General features: G+C 41.0%; 1 protein-coding gene and 1 long non-coding RNA gene across 3 annotated transcripts; both read right to left on the reverse strand.

Annotated features, from left to right (window-relative positions):
* Positions 1–849: 849 nt before the first annotated feature.
* Positions 850–13,676, reverse strand: yy1a (YY1 transcription factor a). 2 transcript variants are annotated; one of them, XM_023828328.2, is made up of 5 exons: positions 13,013–13,676; positions 4,538–4,700; positions 2,944–3,004; positions 2,383–2,541; positions 850–2,014 (listed from the first exon to the last, which is right to left on the reverse strand). In XM_023828328.2, exons 1-5 carry the CDS (start codon positions 13,548–13,550, stop codon positions 1,832–1,834), a joined length of 1,104 nt encoding a protein of 367 aa, XP_023684096.1. In that variant the 5' UTR covers positions 13,551–13,676; the 3' UTR covers positions 850–1,831. The 2 variants fall into 2 exon arrangements, with proteins under 2 accessions (XP_023684096.1, XP_023684095.1); XM_023828327.2 differs by having other exon boundaries at positions 2,944–3,112.
* Positions 5,351–12,624, reverse strand: LOC111852427 (uncharacterized). Its single transcript, XR_002840227.2, has 2 exons — positions 12,553–12,624; positions 5,351–11,111 (listed from the first exon to the last, which is right to left on the reverse strand). It is a non-coding gene; the product is annotated as an uncharacterized lncRNA (long non-coding RNA).
* Positions 13,677–13,685: the final 9 nt, after the last annotated feature.

Raw genomic sequence — 13,685 nt, forward strand, 5'->3', positions numbered from 1 at the left:
TCTGTGAGCAATCGTGTCAAAACTTGGCACCTAGATGGACTTCAAGGTTCCTCACAGACGGTGGAAAGTCACAATACCACAAACTGCGGTTACCTTGTTCCACTGTGGCAGACCAACACTTAAGGCCCCAGTGGCATTTCCAGACAAACTAGGGTAGAACATGAAAACAACTCTTCCTTACTTTGCATACAAGTAGTTTCTGTACTGAAAATAATAAACAAATACCATTTAAAAACCTGACCTCAGACCAACTCAGCATCAAGTTTGATTTGGATTGGGTTCTATGGGAAAACATTTATTGCCAATTGTATGTATTTAAGCCTCTTTTATAGGTTGCACTATATTCCAAGCAATCATCCATTTACCCATTATTACAGAATTACAAACGGCGTGACTTTCACAGCACAATCCCTAACCAACCTGCTAGCTGCGGAAATGTTCAGATCTCTCTGCCTACAGAGTGACCTTTTCCATCGAATGGACAGTCTGACATTTCAATCCCAAAAATCGAGGGGAGGGATCCTACAGGGTCAAAAATATCCCAGTGGAGAAGCAGGAGTGAGTGGGCCTACTGGGAGGGCACCTGGTCACACCACAGCATTTGGCTTCCAAAGAGACACCCCCTGCCAGCACTCAGCCATTTTTCTTAATTTTCATCTGTAACAATGGAACAGTCCCTTTTTATTTACCAACATTTTCAAACTAGGGCAGCAAGAACATCACAACAAAAAGGAAACTGCACATTGAAACGGCATAAAAAAAAAGTTACCTCGTCCATCACATATCTGTATCTGAGATTTTCTTTTTTTTTTTTCTTTAACCATAAAAGAATAGGCATCGTCTAAAATGTAAACTTCTAATAAGCGCTTTTAGGACCATCGTTTTATTGCTGGTCGCTGAAATACACGGGATGTACATATTAACAAGGGTTAATTAATGCTGCCTGTACAATACATTCTAACTGCAGCGGAGCACCACGTTTCTGTTTTCTTGTGATGTGTAACGAAGGACAGGCTTTGCAGTGTAAGGGGGGAAAAAACATACACTTCAATTTTTTTGCGTCTGGCAGTACAGCAGGAGAAATAAAAGTGTCGTGACTAAAATGGTTTTTAATCGGTTAACACTATCTAAATCACATTGCTATTAAGTCTACATGATTTCAATACGGCTGTACGATACAATTATACAAAAATGAGTTAACGGTAAAGAATACACCCAAAGAAACAAAAAAATAAAATAAAACTAACTTTTTACAGGGAAGGGAAAAAAACTTTCAAAGTATGCATGTAGTACAGTAACTGCCAATTCTCTTCCAAGAAGAACCATCACAAGCAGATTTCAATCTTCAGGGAAAAAATAAATCACACATAGCATCACTAAGCATATCCCAAAAATAAGTGTACAATATGCACACTTGGGAAAAAAAATACAAAATTAAAAAGAAATGATCTTTCTATGCAAAGGGGTGACCAATTGATTTCTTTGGGAGGTGTAACCATCTGGGTATAGGTGCGAAGTCCATCATGGTGAATAGAGTGCCAGGTAACCAGAACCAGTGGGTTTTGACGAACACCAGCAACATAGCTTCTCATAGAGCTAAATGGGAAGGTTAGCTTAATCTCTACAGTTCATTTTTCCCATTTCCATACTTATCAAAAAGTCTTTAAGGTAAATTTCTTTAAAACTTTTTTTTCCTAGAAACAATGTACAAAGGGGATCTCGGACTTCTTTTTTTCTGAACACTTGCGTTAAGATGCTGCTGTGTACAGGGTACTGTGTGAGAGCCTTGGCCTCCTGCGCCTTCCTCTCCTGGCCACTGCCCCCGGCTGGCTCACTGGTTGTTTTTGGCTTTAGCGTGTGTTAGGATGTGGGACTTCAGGTTGGTGGACTGGGCGAACTTCTTATTGCAGCCGTCGAAGGGGCAGACGTAGGGGCGGTCTCCGGTGTGGATCCGCACATGGGTGCGCAAATTAAAGTCCAGGGAAAACCGCTTTCCACAGCCCTCAAACGTACACTGGAGAGGCAATGAGAAGGCAAATGAGAAGTGTCACATGGTTCCATCAGAACTTGAGTTATTTCTGGATAATCATTAGGACTTATCACAATATATTATACTTTCTTCAAATGATTCCAAAATATTACCCAGGAGCGAGCAGTGCTCTCAAAGCCTTTCCAACATAACCTGGTCTTAACATCCAGTTAAGAGCTATTCACCTATGTTCGTCTACAAAACCCCATTAATTGGAAGATACTATTGAAGAACAACAGTTTTAAGTTTGGAGTAATTAAAATAAATCAATTGTGCCTAATTGCTTGGGTGTGAGAAAATGCCCTTTGGTAGAGTGTATGCAAGAGCCCCCTCTGCTCAGAGCGTACTCCTACCTGGAAAGGCTTCTCGCCGGTGTGAACGAGCTGGTGTCGCTTCAGCTTGGAGCTCTCCACGAAGGCTTTGCCGCATTCCGCACACACGTGGACACGTGGCCCGTGAGTGTGCAAGTGCTTCCTCATTGCCGAGTTGTCCCTGAACATCTTCGTACATCCCTGTGAGGCATAAAGGGGTCAGAATTACCCCAGGACACCTCAGAACCACACAACAGTCGTGCTGCGCTGGGACACCGAGACTGAAAGCATTCTACCCACTGAAAAGAAACCCCACCATTCAACCTCCATTACTGGGCCCATCAAAGCAACTCCACAAGACAATATTTCAAAAGACAGGGCATCTCAAACTACAACACAAATGAAGTACACCACCCACTCAACAATCAAGGAGCTCTCAGGAGCACGTTAATGTAGTGCAGCATTCCCACCACTCGGCCTCAGCTTAATTCAGCGCTAATCAACATCGCCTTATTAGCCCAACGCTAACACGCCTGCTCTGTAACCACCGGAACACAAGCTCAGCAGGCTGAACCAGCAGGGGGCGCTGTAGGCAGGTCTCACCTTGTGGGGGCACGCTATCGTACGAGGTGCGTCGTCCTCCTTTATTTTCCGTGGCTTCATCCTGTGGTGGAGGGGTGGGGTGAGAACGGTCAGTCTGTCAGCCTCTTCCAGGGTGGGATCTCCTGTCAGCCACCCTACCCCCAGTCCATTTTTACCCCTAATATTCATCCTGAAATTATGCCTGAGGTTATTTTATGATTAAGGCCGTTATGAGTGACCACTGAAACGAGGATACTGGGAAAGCTGTTCCTGCGGCTTCTTCACCTCTCACCTGACCTCTGCCACTAAGGTTGACATCTGATTAAGTACAGCATTGCAAGACTACGAGGAGTATGCAAATTTTTATGACTGGGATTCAAACGTATTTGGACATGACCAGTATATCATCAATCCAGCAATCCTAAAGGACGTTCTGGATTTGGACCAAACCAGTAAAGATAACTGTAGTATACTGTCTATTGTGTTTGAACTTCAATGGCTCTGTGGTCAGTAACATTCTATATTCTCAAAAAGGCCCATCAGCTTAATCTGCTGGTATAAATCATATCCAGACCACCCTAGTCAAACAACTTGTCAGATAAATGACTTAATGCCAATGATGGACAAATCCACCTCTATCCACCACTGCCGACATGAGGCATCTGCAGCAGGCAGTCACACTTAGCAGTTTAAGGAAAATAAGCAGGAATGTGGACATTATTATTCTGGCAAAGAATTCCATCTGGGGAAGCAGAGCCCCCCCCTGGGGACAGCCATCTGAAAATGTCTGCCCATACGTCCACTTTTGTCCATCTGGTGTGTGACTGGGCCACAAAACACAATTCTGAAGAAGTGACACCCAGTGATTTCATTTCTAGTGAAGCAATTAAACAGGCAGCAAGGTGTCACACGCAAAGTTTAAATGTAGAATGTAAGCAGTGGGTGTGACTAACGAACTGCACCGTGCTATTTGTTGCTCCCACAAGAGGAAGATTTTCCCTTATTATGCTTTAGGAAATGCATGTTGGAACAGCTACGAAATCACATGCACAGCTCTGCAGCAGAGGCATGCGTGGCAAGGTGGCAGAATCCGGATTGTGACTTTAACACAAGTTCAGATCTGTATCCCCCTTGCCAACATCTGATAAAATAACTCCGTGGTTTAAGTTAATAATAAAACAGGGTGAAGTTTCCCTGAGTCTGTTACTCGCTCAAATTAGCCACAAACGTAGATCCCTTACTACCGTTCATCTTTTGCATTACACAAAGCCATTTCTCTACCTTAAGTCACTTATATAGACCTAACTGTGCCTTCTGAAGGGATTAGGGGTTTTGGTTATCATCCCCCAGCTTACAAGCCCTCCTGACACATCCCTATTTCTGACATCAGAAACTGACATGTGGTCTGATTTTGAAGTGCCAATTTGCAAAAATCACACAGACAATTCCCTTTCTCATCAATGAAGTCAAGGCCTGCCAACCGTATGGGTGACAGGCAGTTCAGCTACTGAAAAGCCCCCACCAGCCCAAAAAGCCAACCTACATATGCAAACGACCCACGAGTTCCCCGGCCAGGCTACGGGTTCAGTCCAGAAACGCCCGTGCAAGAACTCACCTGGCAAACTCTGCCAGCTGTTTGGGGTCTGAGAGGTCGATGCCGGGGATGCCCCCCGGGGGGAGTTTTTTCCCTGTCATGTACTCAGAGTAATCCGGGGGGGAGTTCTCCCCAATTATCTGCTCCTCCACCACAGTCTCATGGTCGATGTCCTTTTTGTCATCTGGAATAGAGTAAAAGTAGACAGCAGTGTTAATTACACCACAATTCAATAGGATCTCAATAGGACAGAACAGTGTTTCTCAATCCGGTCTTCGGGGAACCCCAGGCCCTGCTAAAGCAAAAAACATGGACCATCTGGGGTTTCCCAGTGACCTGCTTCAGAAACACTGGGTTAGAATGTTGTTCAACCCTTAGAACTCGACACCCATTAATTGCACCCATCTTTGTATGCAAAAGTATTCCAGAGTAATCCAGTACGCAATGAGGCATATATTTGAAACATTTTCCATCTAAACACATCTCTAATAATAAACAAAACATCAAAATTTTTCAGATTAGCCGGAAAACTGCATATTTGCTTCCACAATGATCCACTCACTACCCTCCTGAGGGAAAAAAATATTTTATAATTTATTACAACAGCTTATTTTCCTTAAAGGGATAGAAAAACACTAACAATAAATAAAACAGGATGCTCCATTAAGAAGACAATTACCTGATATTTTCGCAATATTTATTCACAAAAGTTTAAGTATGACTGATATCGAGCTCTATCAAAACTGTTGAAATAGAACGTACCCATCGTATAACTGGAACACTTTACACATGTAAAAACAATGATGTGCTGTAGCGGGGATTTGTTGTTTGAGGCTAAAATGCAGACTAAAAGTTTCATTCTCAAATTTCACTTTACCAATCATAGTATATGTAGGCAGACAAACAATAGTGATAAACATTCAGCATTAGACTCTAAAACCGTCTATTATGTCAGTTTATGATCCACTGGATAAACACAAAGCAATGCTTTTCTATTTCTATTTCTTTCCGATGTTGAAAAGTAATAAAATATATAAAACCATGAACTGCTGTCTGTCAGATAACACCAACAAGTTAACAAATGCATGCAAAATTGAAGATAGCCATTTCCACCTGGAACTAACCATGTATTCCTTCACAATTCTAAGCCATAGAAAGGTCCCCCATGAAACCCCTGCATTCTCACAGAGAGACTAATCTCAACATTTATACATGTATGAGATTACATTTGTAATGCCTGCAAATGTTTATATTAGATGACACTAAAAACTGAGAAGTAGGTATAAGTAGTCTTTCCTCATAAAAAGGATGATATGAAGACTGTCAGCATTTACACACCAAATTATGACATATCGGAGTAGCCCAGAATGTTCTGAAAACAGATCCATAAAGCACGCGTGGCTAAGTTATGTACATACAACATAATAAGGAGGGATGGGCCGATTCACATTTTTTCAGTTCCGATCCGATTCTGCTGATACAGGAACTTTTAATAAATATATATAGAACATATAAATATTTTAAAACTTTATACATTTAATACTTTTAAACTAGTAAATACAAATAAAAAATGTATGCCAAGAAATCTTTAATTAGGCTACCAGAAACATAACGTACTCCACCTAGTTTGTACATCCTGTTTTAAGCGTTTTTGAGGCATTTGCAGTTCAATTTGAATATCTTCCGAGAGAATACGCAAGAGGTGAATGCTTAAAATGCCCCTCAAATTTTTCTCCTACCAGCAACAGTGTCACTTACATTTCATTGCAATAGCAGCCCCTTGTGTATCACAAGCTGTAGCGAGTGCGCAAAGCAGCCCAAGCTAGCGACTGTTTTTTTTTTTCCATATTACTTGTGTTCTCACAAAATTGCATGCACTTCGTTTAGTGGAATTTTCCACTAAATGCTACCTTCCACCTCTCATAACTGTTTTTACAAAGATTGCAAATCGCTGTGCTAAGAGTTGTTCCCAGGGTATGTCCACATTAATATGTTTTCATTTAGCAAGTAATTTTCTTCCAAGTTAGCTGTCTGTCCAGACTACTGCGGATCTTTTTTTCCCCAGAAGTGGAGAAAAATTTCACGGCTGTCTGATAGCTAATCTTCCCGTAAATGCATCAGTGTGAACGCATGGGTTTAGACATGTGGACATGGAGGATGTACAGGACCGTCAGTACCTGGCATATGCTGTTTTGCTTACTTGATGCAGATAAATCATGTTTTGTCTACTGTGTATGCTGTTCACAACTATTGTGAAGCTCAAAACATATTTGGCTCAGCTCTAGCTTATGATAAAGATATCCAGCCACTGAACATTAGAGTAAGACAAGAGTGCACTGAAACTGAGGGGAAGAGAGTGAGTGGACATTTCTGGATCCCTGTGTTGTTGCTGTGGTGGCTCCTTTTATGTACGGCTTTGTGTTTGAGACACATTTGAGAAAATGTCAAATATATACATTAACAACCCCTCATATACAATACATACAATTCCTCAAATGCTAAAGCTAATTATTTGTGTAGTTGTAAGCTACGTCATTTGCCTTTTAGACTGAGCAGTGTGAACACAAGTCTTTTTCAACACTAATAACAAGTAGTGCGGAAGCAGATCTTTTCTTTCGGAAACTCCCATAAAAAGAAGTTTAACTCATTAGTGCGGAAATAGCCTTAAAAGCGTAAAATACTTCCAGATCATCACCCTCTTATCTAATGTTCTTACGCTGCTCCTACTGCAAAGGGTATGCGCATGACGTCACACAGCATGTGCTCACACCCGCTGAGTGGCAGCGTTAGCGTTCAGCTTGAATGCAGCAAAAAAATAAATAAAAATTAAAATAGGATTGTACAAATCGATTTAACAAGAAATAGGAGCTCTCTTTTTAGACTGCTGTAGTCATGTCCAACTCCCAGCAATAAGAAACATGTAAAAATTGAAAACTAACCTATTTGTATTTAGACCTCTGATGAATCTAAACAATCACTAGTTTTGCATCACCGATTACTATAAAAAAAATCAATAAATAAAAACTACATTCCATGGCTGACAGTCTGTCTACTGAATTGATAAGGCATAAACAATTACAAAATTCCTTGTTTGATACTGTTCCCCTGTAATCAGCTCGCCAGTTACCAGTCAATTCAGACTTTGGTCCTGAAAGTACCAAAATGATGCTGGTTTATTCTCCTACAATAAAGTTAGATGTTAAATCACACTATAACAAGTCAACTATTGTACAACATCCTAAGAACACTATATGGAAATGAAAGCTTTCAAGATGCGAACAAAATGCAAATTCAGCATTTTACACTTAACTTGGGCAAGTCAAAACCCATGCAGATTTAAGAACCCCACCTGCTTATTGGCAAAATTTGTACATTTTCAGACAATATTATGAAAGTTTTGCTACCAATTTAGTACAAATACATGTAACTATTTATATTCATTTAGTCACACTGCTACACTACTGTTTGTTATCTAGACAGCTGGGTGCCACTTGATTATATTAATTGCATAATTAATGAACAGCCATTCAGACGAAAAACTTCACATGCCGAACATGGCTGGCTGCCATTACCTCCTTAATGTAGACACACCATCTAAGGAAAGCCTAAAGGCATGGTGAGAGTGTGTTGCATGTTTCAATTGGGTGAGCAACATTCAAATACTAACCCTTAACAGGACTTAGAATGCAAAGAATGAAGGTGACCAACACCCCAGCTCCAAATGACAGAAAGGACTCTGATCATGTGAAGGCACGAACACGCCTGCTGCAGGTCAAATTAAATCCTGTCCTTATTAGTACAGCTAGTCAGATATCTGCACTGTGTTAAATGGGTACAGCACATGACGGACAAGAGTTATTAATCTGTATCTTGTTTAACTGACGATAATGATTTACATTTAAAAATATACTACAGAAAAAACAACTATCCAGCCACACACACATCTTATTTTGGGAGGGGGGCAAAAGACAGAGGTAAACCTGACTCGATGCCACACCAATACAAATACTTTGCCATTCAAATAAGACTCCTCTTCAAAAATATCTTATTTGGTATGAGGTTGGTCATGCGTTATACTTTTATACTGACAGTACAGTTATTTGGGCAAATATATATATATTTTTTTACTACCACTGAACATCAGACCCTGAGAACCCTCCACTGAAGGTGTATGTATGTATGTATGTATGAAAGATTGTTTTGTTTCTGATAAATGAAACCCACAACAGGAAAAATGTCTGGTTTCGGTTACTGACACTCAATCCATATATTCAAAGGCCTGAAATGGCTTGAGTATACATGTAGGTTTATCAGAAATTTAATTAATTATGCATCTATGTATGATATTCTTCGTATGTTGTCAGCACCATGGAGTATCATACACTAAACATCATGTGCAATGACAAAAGGTTTCAATTTCTAACTCTAACCCACAGACCTGTTTAATGTGCAGTAACATAAGATGAGAGAATCAGTGATTTTATTCCAAGTGCTTTTTTTCGTAGTTATCAAACACGTGTGAAAAACTTGTTACTCTCAAACTCTACATATTTAGGATGTAGCAACCAGCCACGAGACACTGACTAAAAGAAAATCCCCTTGTGTGGGGAGTGATCTGTTAACTCCACTTTATCAGACACTGCATAAATAGTGCTGTGACTGATTGATTCTACCACACTGAGAATGATCCAATCATGTGAGATACAGGGGTCATATTAAAACTACATGGACCATGATGCCTGGCATTATCACAACTCCTGTGAATTCAGTTTACTCAGCAGTTACAAAAAACAAAATCATTGGCTTGCAACTGCATCCTGGTTGCAGTTTGGCCTAAAGGAGGACTTGACACTGCTCATCAGCCTCTTCTGCAAAGTGGAGGCATTTCTAGCTTTTGAAATCTGCAGTCACATGCAAAATGTTACAGGGAAGCGAGTGAGCCAAACCGGGCTGTCTTGCTTTGCTTGCAAGGTCTGGAAACACCACAAAGCCTTCAGGGGCTACTGGGCCAAGCTGAGGCCCTCGCCATTTTCCACCTCGCTAAATTGAAGATTGGCTCATTTCGAAACGGAAATTTATGTTTACGCTCAGACAATTCTTACACTGGCACACATTTGGAAAATTTTACTCATTGCAAGAACTGCCAGCTGACTTTTACCAAATCCATAAACAAAAATGCAGTGCCCCCTTTCATATTTTTCAGCAACTTTGAAAGACAGCGTTTGAAAATGTCAAAGAAAAGCAGAAATGTACACTTCACAAACTCCAGCAAGGAACACTAAAAGCAATACATGTCATATCAAATGCATCACAAATGCATTTATCACTGCATACTGACTTGCATGGTTATTTATGCCAATTCTAGGAATAAAAATAGCATATTACTCAGGAATAACAGCAGTGGCGCTTGCAGTTACGCACATGTGCAGCTCTATCATTACTAAACCATGTTGCCCAAACATTTAAGTTGCCACAGAACAAGATTTTAGTAATTTTAATATTGTGCATTTCAAGTTGTCAATTGATATGAATTTACTTTTTTTTTTTTTTAACAGTGAACTGACGAAAACACAAAATGTCAACGTGAAAACTAAAATTACCATCTGGCTTACTCAGAGTTGCCAAATGAGTACAACTGCAATTTAATACTTGTCACCATACAGCTTATCACCCTTCCTGCCAACAGCGATTTAGCAATGAAAAAACACCAGTGGTAATGAGCAGTACACCCCCCCACACACACAATAAGCAGGTTCTCATGGTGCACTGTCAACTACAGCATTCAGCATACTATTTAGGGTAACCAATGAGCTTATGCTTGACTTCCTCAAAACACATTTCCTACATTAAAAATGGAATAAGCATGATTTATTGACATGATTTATTAACCGTGCAGAGTATTACCCTAGCTTTACTTTTCAATGCTACTTTATGCATTTAGCACATCGCACCTCTGCGCACAAACTATTTTGCAGGCCCAAGAGAGGAAATGAAAATGCCAGCTTGAAAGAGAAACCAAAATTCTTCTATGGACAAATACAACGAAACAGCAGAGAGGCTCTGTACCTACTGAACATACAGAAATAATTCAAAATGACCAACCAGTATCACATTAAATAAGATTTTTTTAACAAAATAGTGGAGGAAAACATTACTAGTTCATATACATTAACTTTATGACCCACCACAGAGTAATATGGCAGGGAGGTTTAAGATAAATTAGATTAAATAATAAAACATTGGAAAGGGACCTTTTGTTCACTAGTGCAATTTAATAATCACTACATTGAAGACTACCTTTAAATTACTTGTTTACTGCTGCGTGACCTTTTTTTTTTTTAACATACAATGAAAGAATCCGGTTACAGCCCAATTCTGCATATGTAAAAATTTCTACACACACTCCCTCTTACAAACATCCATCTTCTAAGCACTTTTCCTGGTCAGTGTCCCAGCCAGGCCTGGAGTCTAGGTCAGGCAGCACATGACAATTGTGGGGTATACCCTGGATGGAGTGCCAGTCCTTTCACATATACAGAGATTCCTACATTGCTTCGTTTTCTCTTCTGTGAATATAATCATTCCATTCCAAGACCTATTAAAATAAGAGGTATTGTTTTCAGCATATACAAAAAAATCAACTTATCCTGCTTATCAACACAACCATTCTACTGCAGCAAGCAGCACCAATATTCTTCAAACTGAGATTAATTTTAGGCTTTGTTTAAAAAAAAAAAAAAAAAAAAAGAACTACTGATCTTTGACCAGAGATTGAAGGGGAACAACCATCCAACTGGACACAGAAACAACAAATTAACTGTTAACATCTGTGATGTTATTAAAAAGCAGCAAAGTAGACCTCTAGACGTTAAAATGTCATATTACAATGACAGGGGGCAGCTTTACATATAATAGGCCAGAGGAAACATGACAGGTGCAGCTTTAAATACGTAAGAAATCCGTAACAGGACATAGCAAATTTGATGGAGTGTAAATACAATGTCCGTATGCTGAAATCTTGAACTCCAAGTCCAAATCATTAAACCTGTTTTCCGTGAACGCTCACGCACACGTCTCATGCTTAGAGCTGATCTGGTGTAGGTGACAATTTCGCATCTGGCGCAGGCAGCAAAGTGGCACAGAAATATTTTAAACTACCAACATCACAGAATTTCTGACCGGACCAAGGAGCGACTCATTTTAATAATAAGTATTCCATGCTAAAAGGAACACCACAAAAAACAATTTGTTTCTTACCACGTCAGAGTTAAAATGTCACCCACTGAAATACTTCATTTTAATTCAACGAATTATTTGGAATAAAATCAGTGGTTAGCTGGATTCCACGCTTAAGTTATTTTCCTCTGGGACTGGTCTTGAAACACACCGAAGTGTTAACATCCATTGTTTCCCAGTGATCATTTAGAACAAACACTTTACCAGCATATTATTTATATATATATATATATATACACACACACACACATACATGTCACTTTTGGACAAAGTTGATTAATCTCCAAGTTTATTAATATGTAATGTCCAAGAAGACATTTGTTTATTCTTCATTGATAAAATAAAAATGTGTTGGCGTTCGCAAAAACATTTCTTACTTTCGGAGGAATATCCAGACAAAAAATACAATATATAATATTTCAAAGTTGGCGGTGATTTATCCGCACGCCGCCGAATGTACAGACCGATAATGTTAGTTAGCAGGGTGTCACTGATAGAAAAAAAAAACAAAAACATCTAAAAATGTGTAGGAAAGTGTGGATATAAAAGATAAAATTGCTAACCAGCTGGCAAAACATAACTATAACGGCCACCACAACCGCAAATACACAGCTAACTCAGTTACCCATGTAGCTAAGTATAGGACCAAAAGCGTCGCGCGAGTCCCCTTCAAACTGGTCAAATACCGCTAAGTAGCTAAACGCTTACCTATTAAGTTTTAACCTAAAATATTCTTTAACATACATATGTATATAAATTTCAAATTCCGGTTGAACTGAGGAGGTTTGAAGGCTACCCACCGCGGTGAGGTTATGTTAAAGCCTCGTCGCCTTTCCCGCTCCTAGCTCCCCCTCCCCCCCACTAACCGTTATCTCCCTCCGCGTTAAACTGCGCCATTGCGGCCTACCCCGCGAGCCAGCAGCAGCGCGCTCGCTCGCTCGCGCACCCGCCGCCATCTTTCCCCCGGCCGCACCAACGCCATTTTTTCGGGCCGCCATACTGGACCGGGGGGAACATGGCGGCGCCCATCAACGCATAAAAAAACATGGCTTCCCTTCAAAACAAAAACATTTCGAATCAGGCGACATTAAGGGCTGCACGGAGAGCGTTTAAAAAGCAACTGCCGACGGCGGCCTAGCCCACGACATCAAAAGCCAGTCTCGCACAGGAGGACAACGCCCTTGCAAGGCCCGCTTTGTTAGCGTAGACGGAAAACAATGTGTGGAGAGAGCAGTTCTCCCAATGAAATCGTGCACTTACCTGATGCCCACATTGTAACTGAAAACTCCCCTTCCAGAGTCTTTATTTGCACTTGTTTCTGTTCCCATTTTCTTCCGCTGGCCTCTGCTGCACTAAGGTAGCTTTTTTTACCCGCTTTCTTCCCACTGCCGCCTCCCCCTTTCTTCATTCTGCCCGCCGAAGAGCTCTTCCCGGCTACGGTAACCAGAGTCTGCTCGATATATTCCTCCTCGGCTGCAGGGACCGGGACGGGTATAAGGATTTGGTCCTCGAAACCGTCATCCGCACGGAGGTCTGAGTCGTCTCCACCGACTACCTCTTCCCGTGTCTGCACTAAGATCACCTCTTGGTGATGGTGAACCTGGTTCGGATCGTCTGTGACTAGCGGCTGTAGGGCGATCATGGGCTGGTGGTGCTCGTCGTCATCGTCTCCGCCGACCACCGTCGTCTCGATGGTCTCCACCGGTATGGTCTCCACTTCTATTTCGTGGAGTTCGACTATCTCAGCCGGCATCTCTGAGCCGTCTGTTTCGATGTAGAGCGTGTCGCCCGATGCCATATTGGATTCCCCCGATTGCTCTCACACTCGCACTGTTCTATTGCCGACCCCCCCCCTCTCTCTGATCTCTTTCCCTTCCTCCTTCTTCGACAACACAAACTAACTCCGTCCCACATCAACTCTCGTCGCCACTAT

The sequence above is a fragment of the Paramormyrops kingsleyae genome, chromosome 14 (assembly GCF_048594095.1).
Source record: "Paramormyrops kingsleyae isolate MSU_618 chromosome 14, PKINGS_0.4, whole genome shotgun sequence".
NCBI classification, from domain to species: domain Eukaryota; kingdom Metazoa; phylum Chordata; class Actinopteri; order Osteoglossiformes; family Mormyridae; genus Paramormyrops; species Paramormyrops kingsleyae.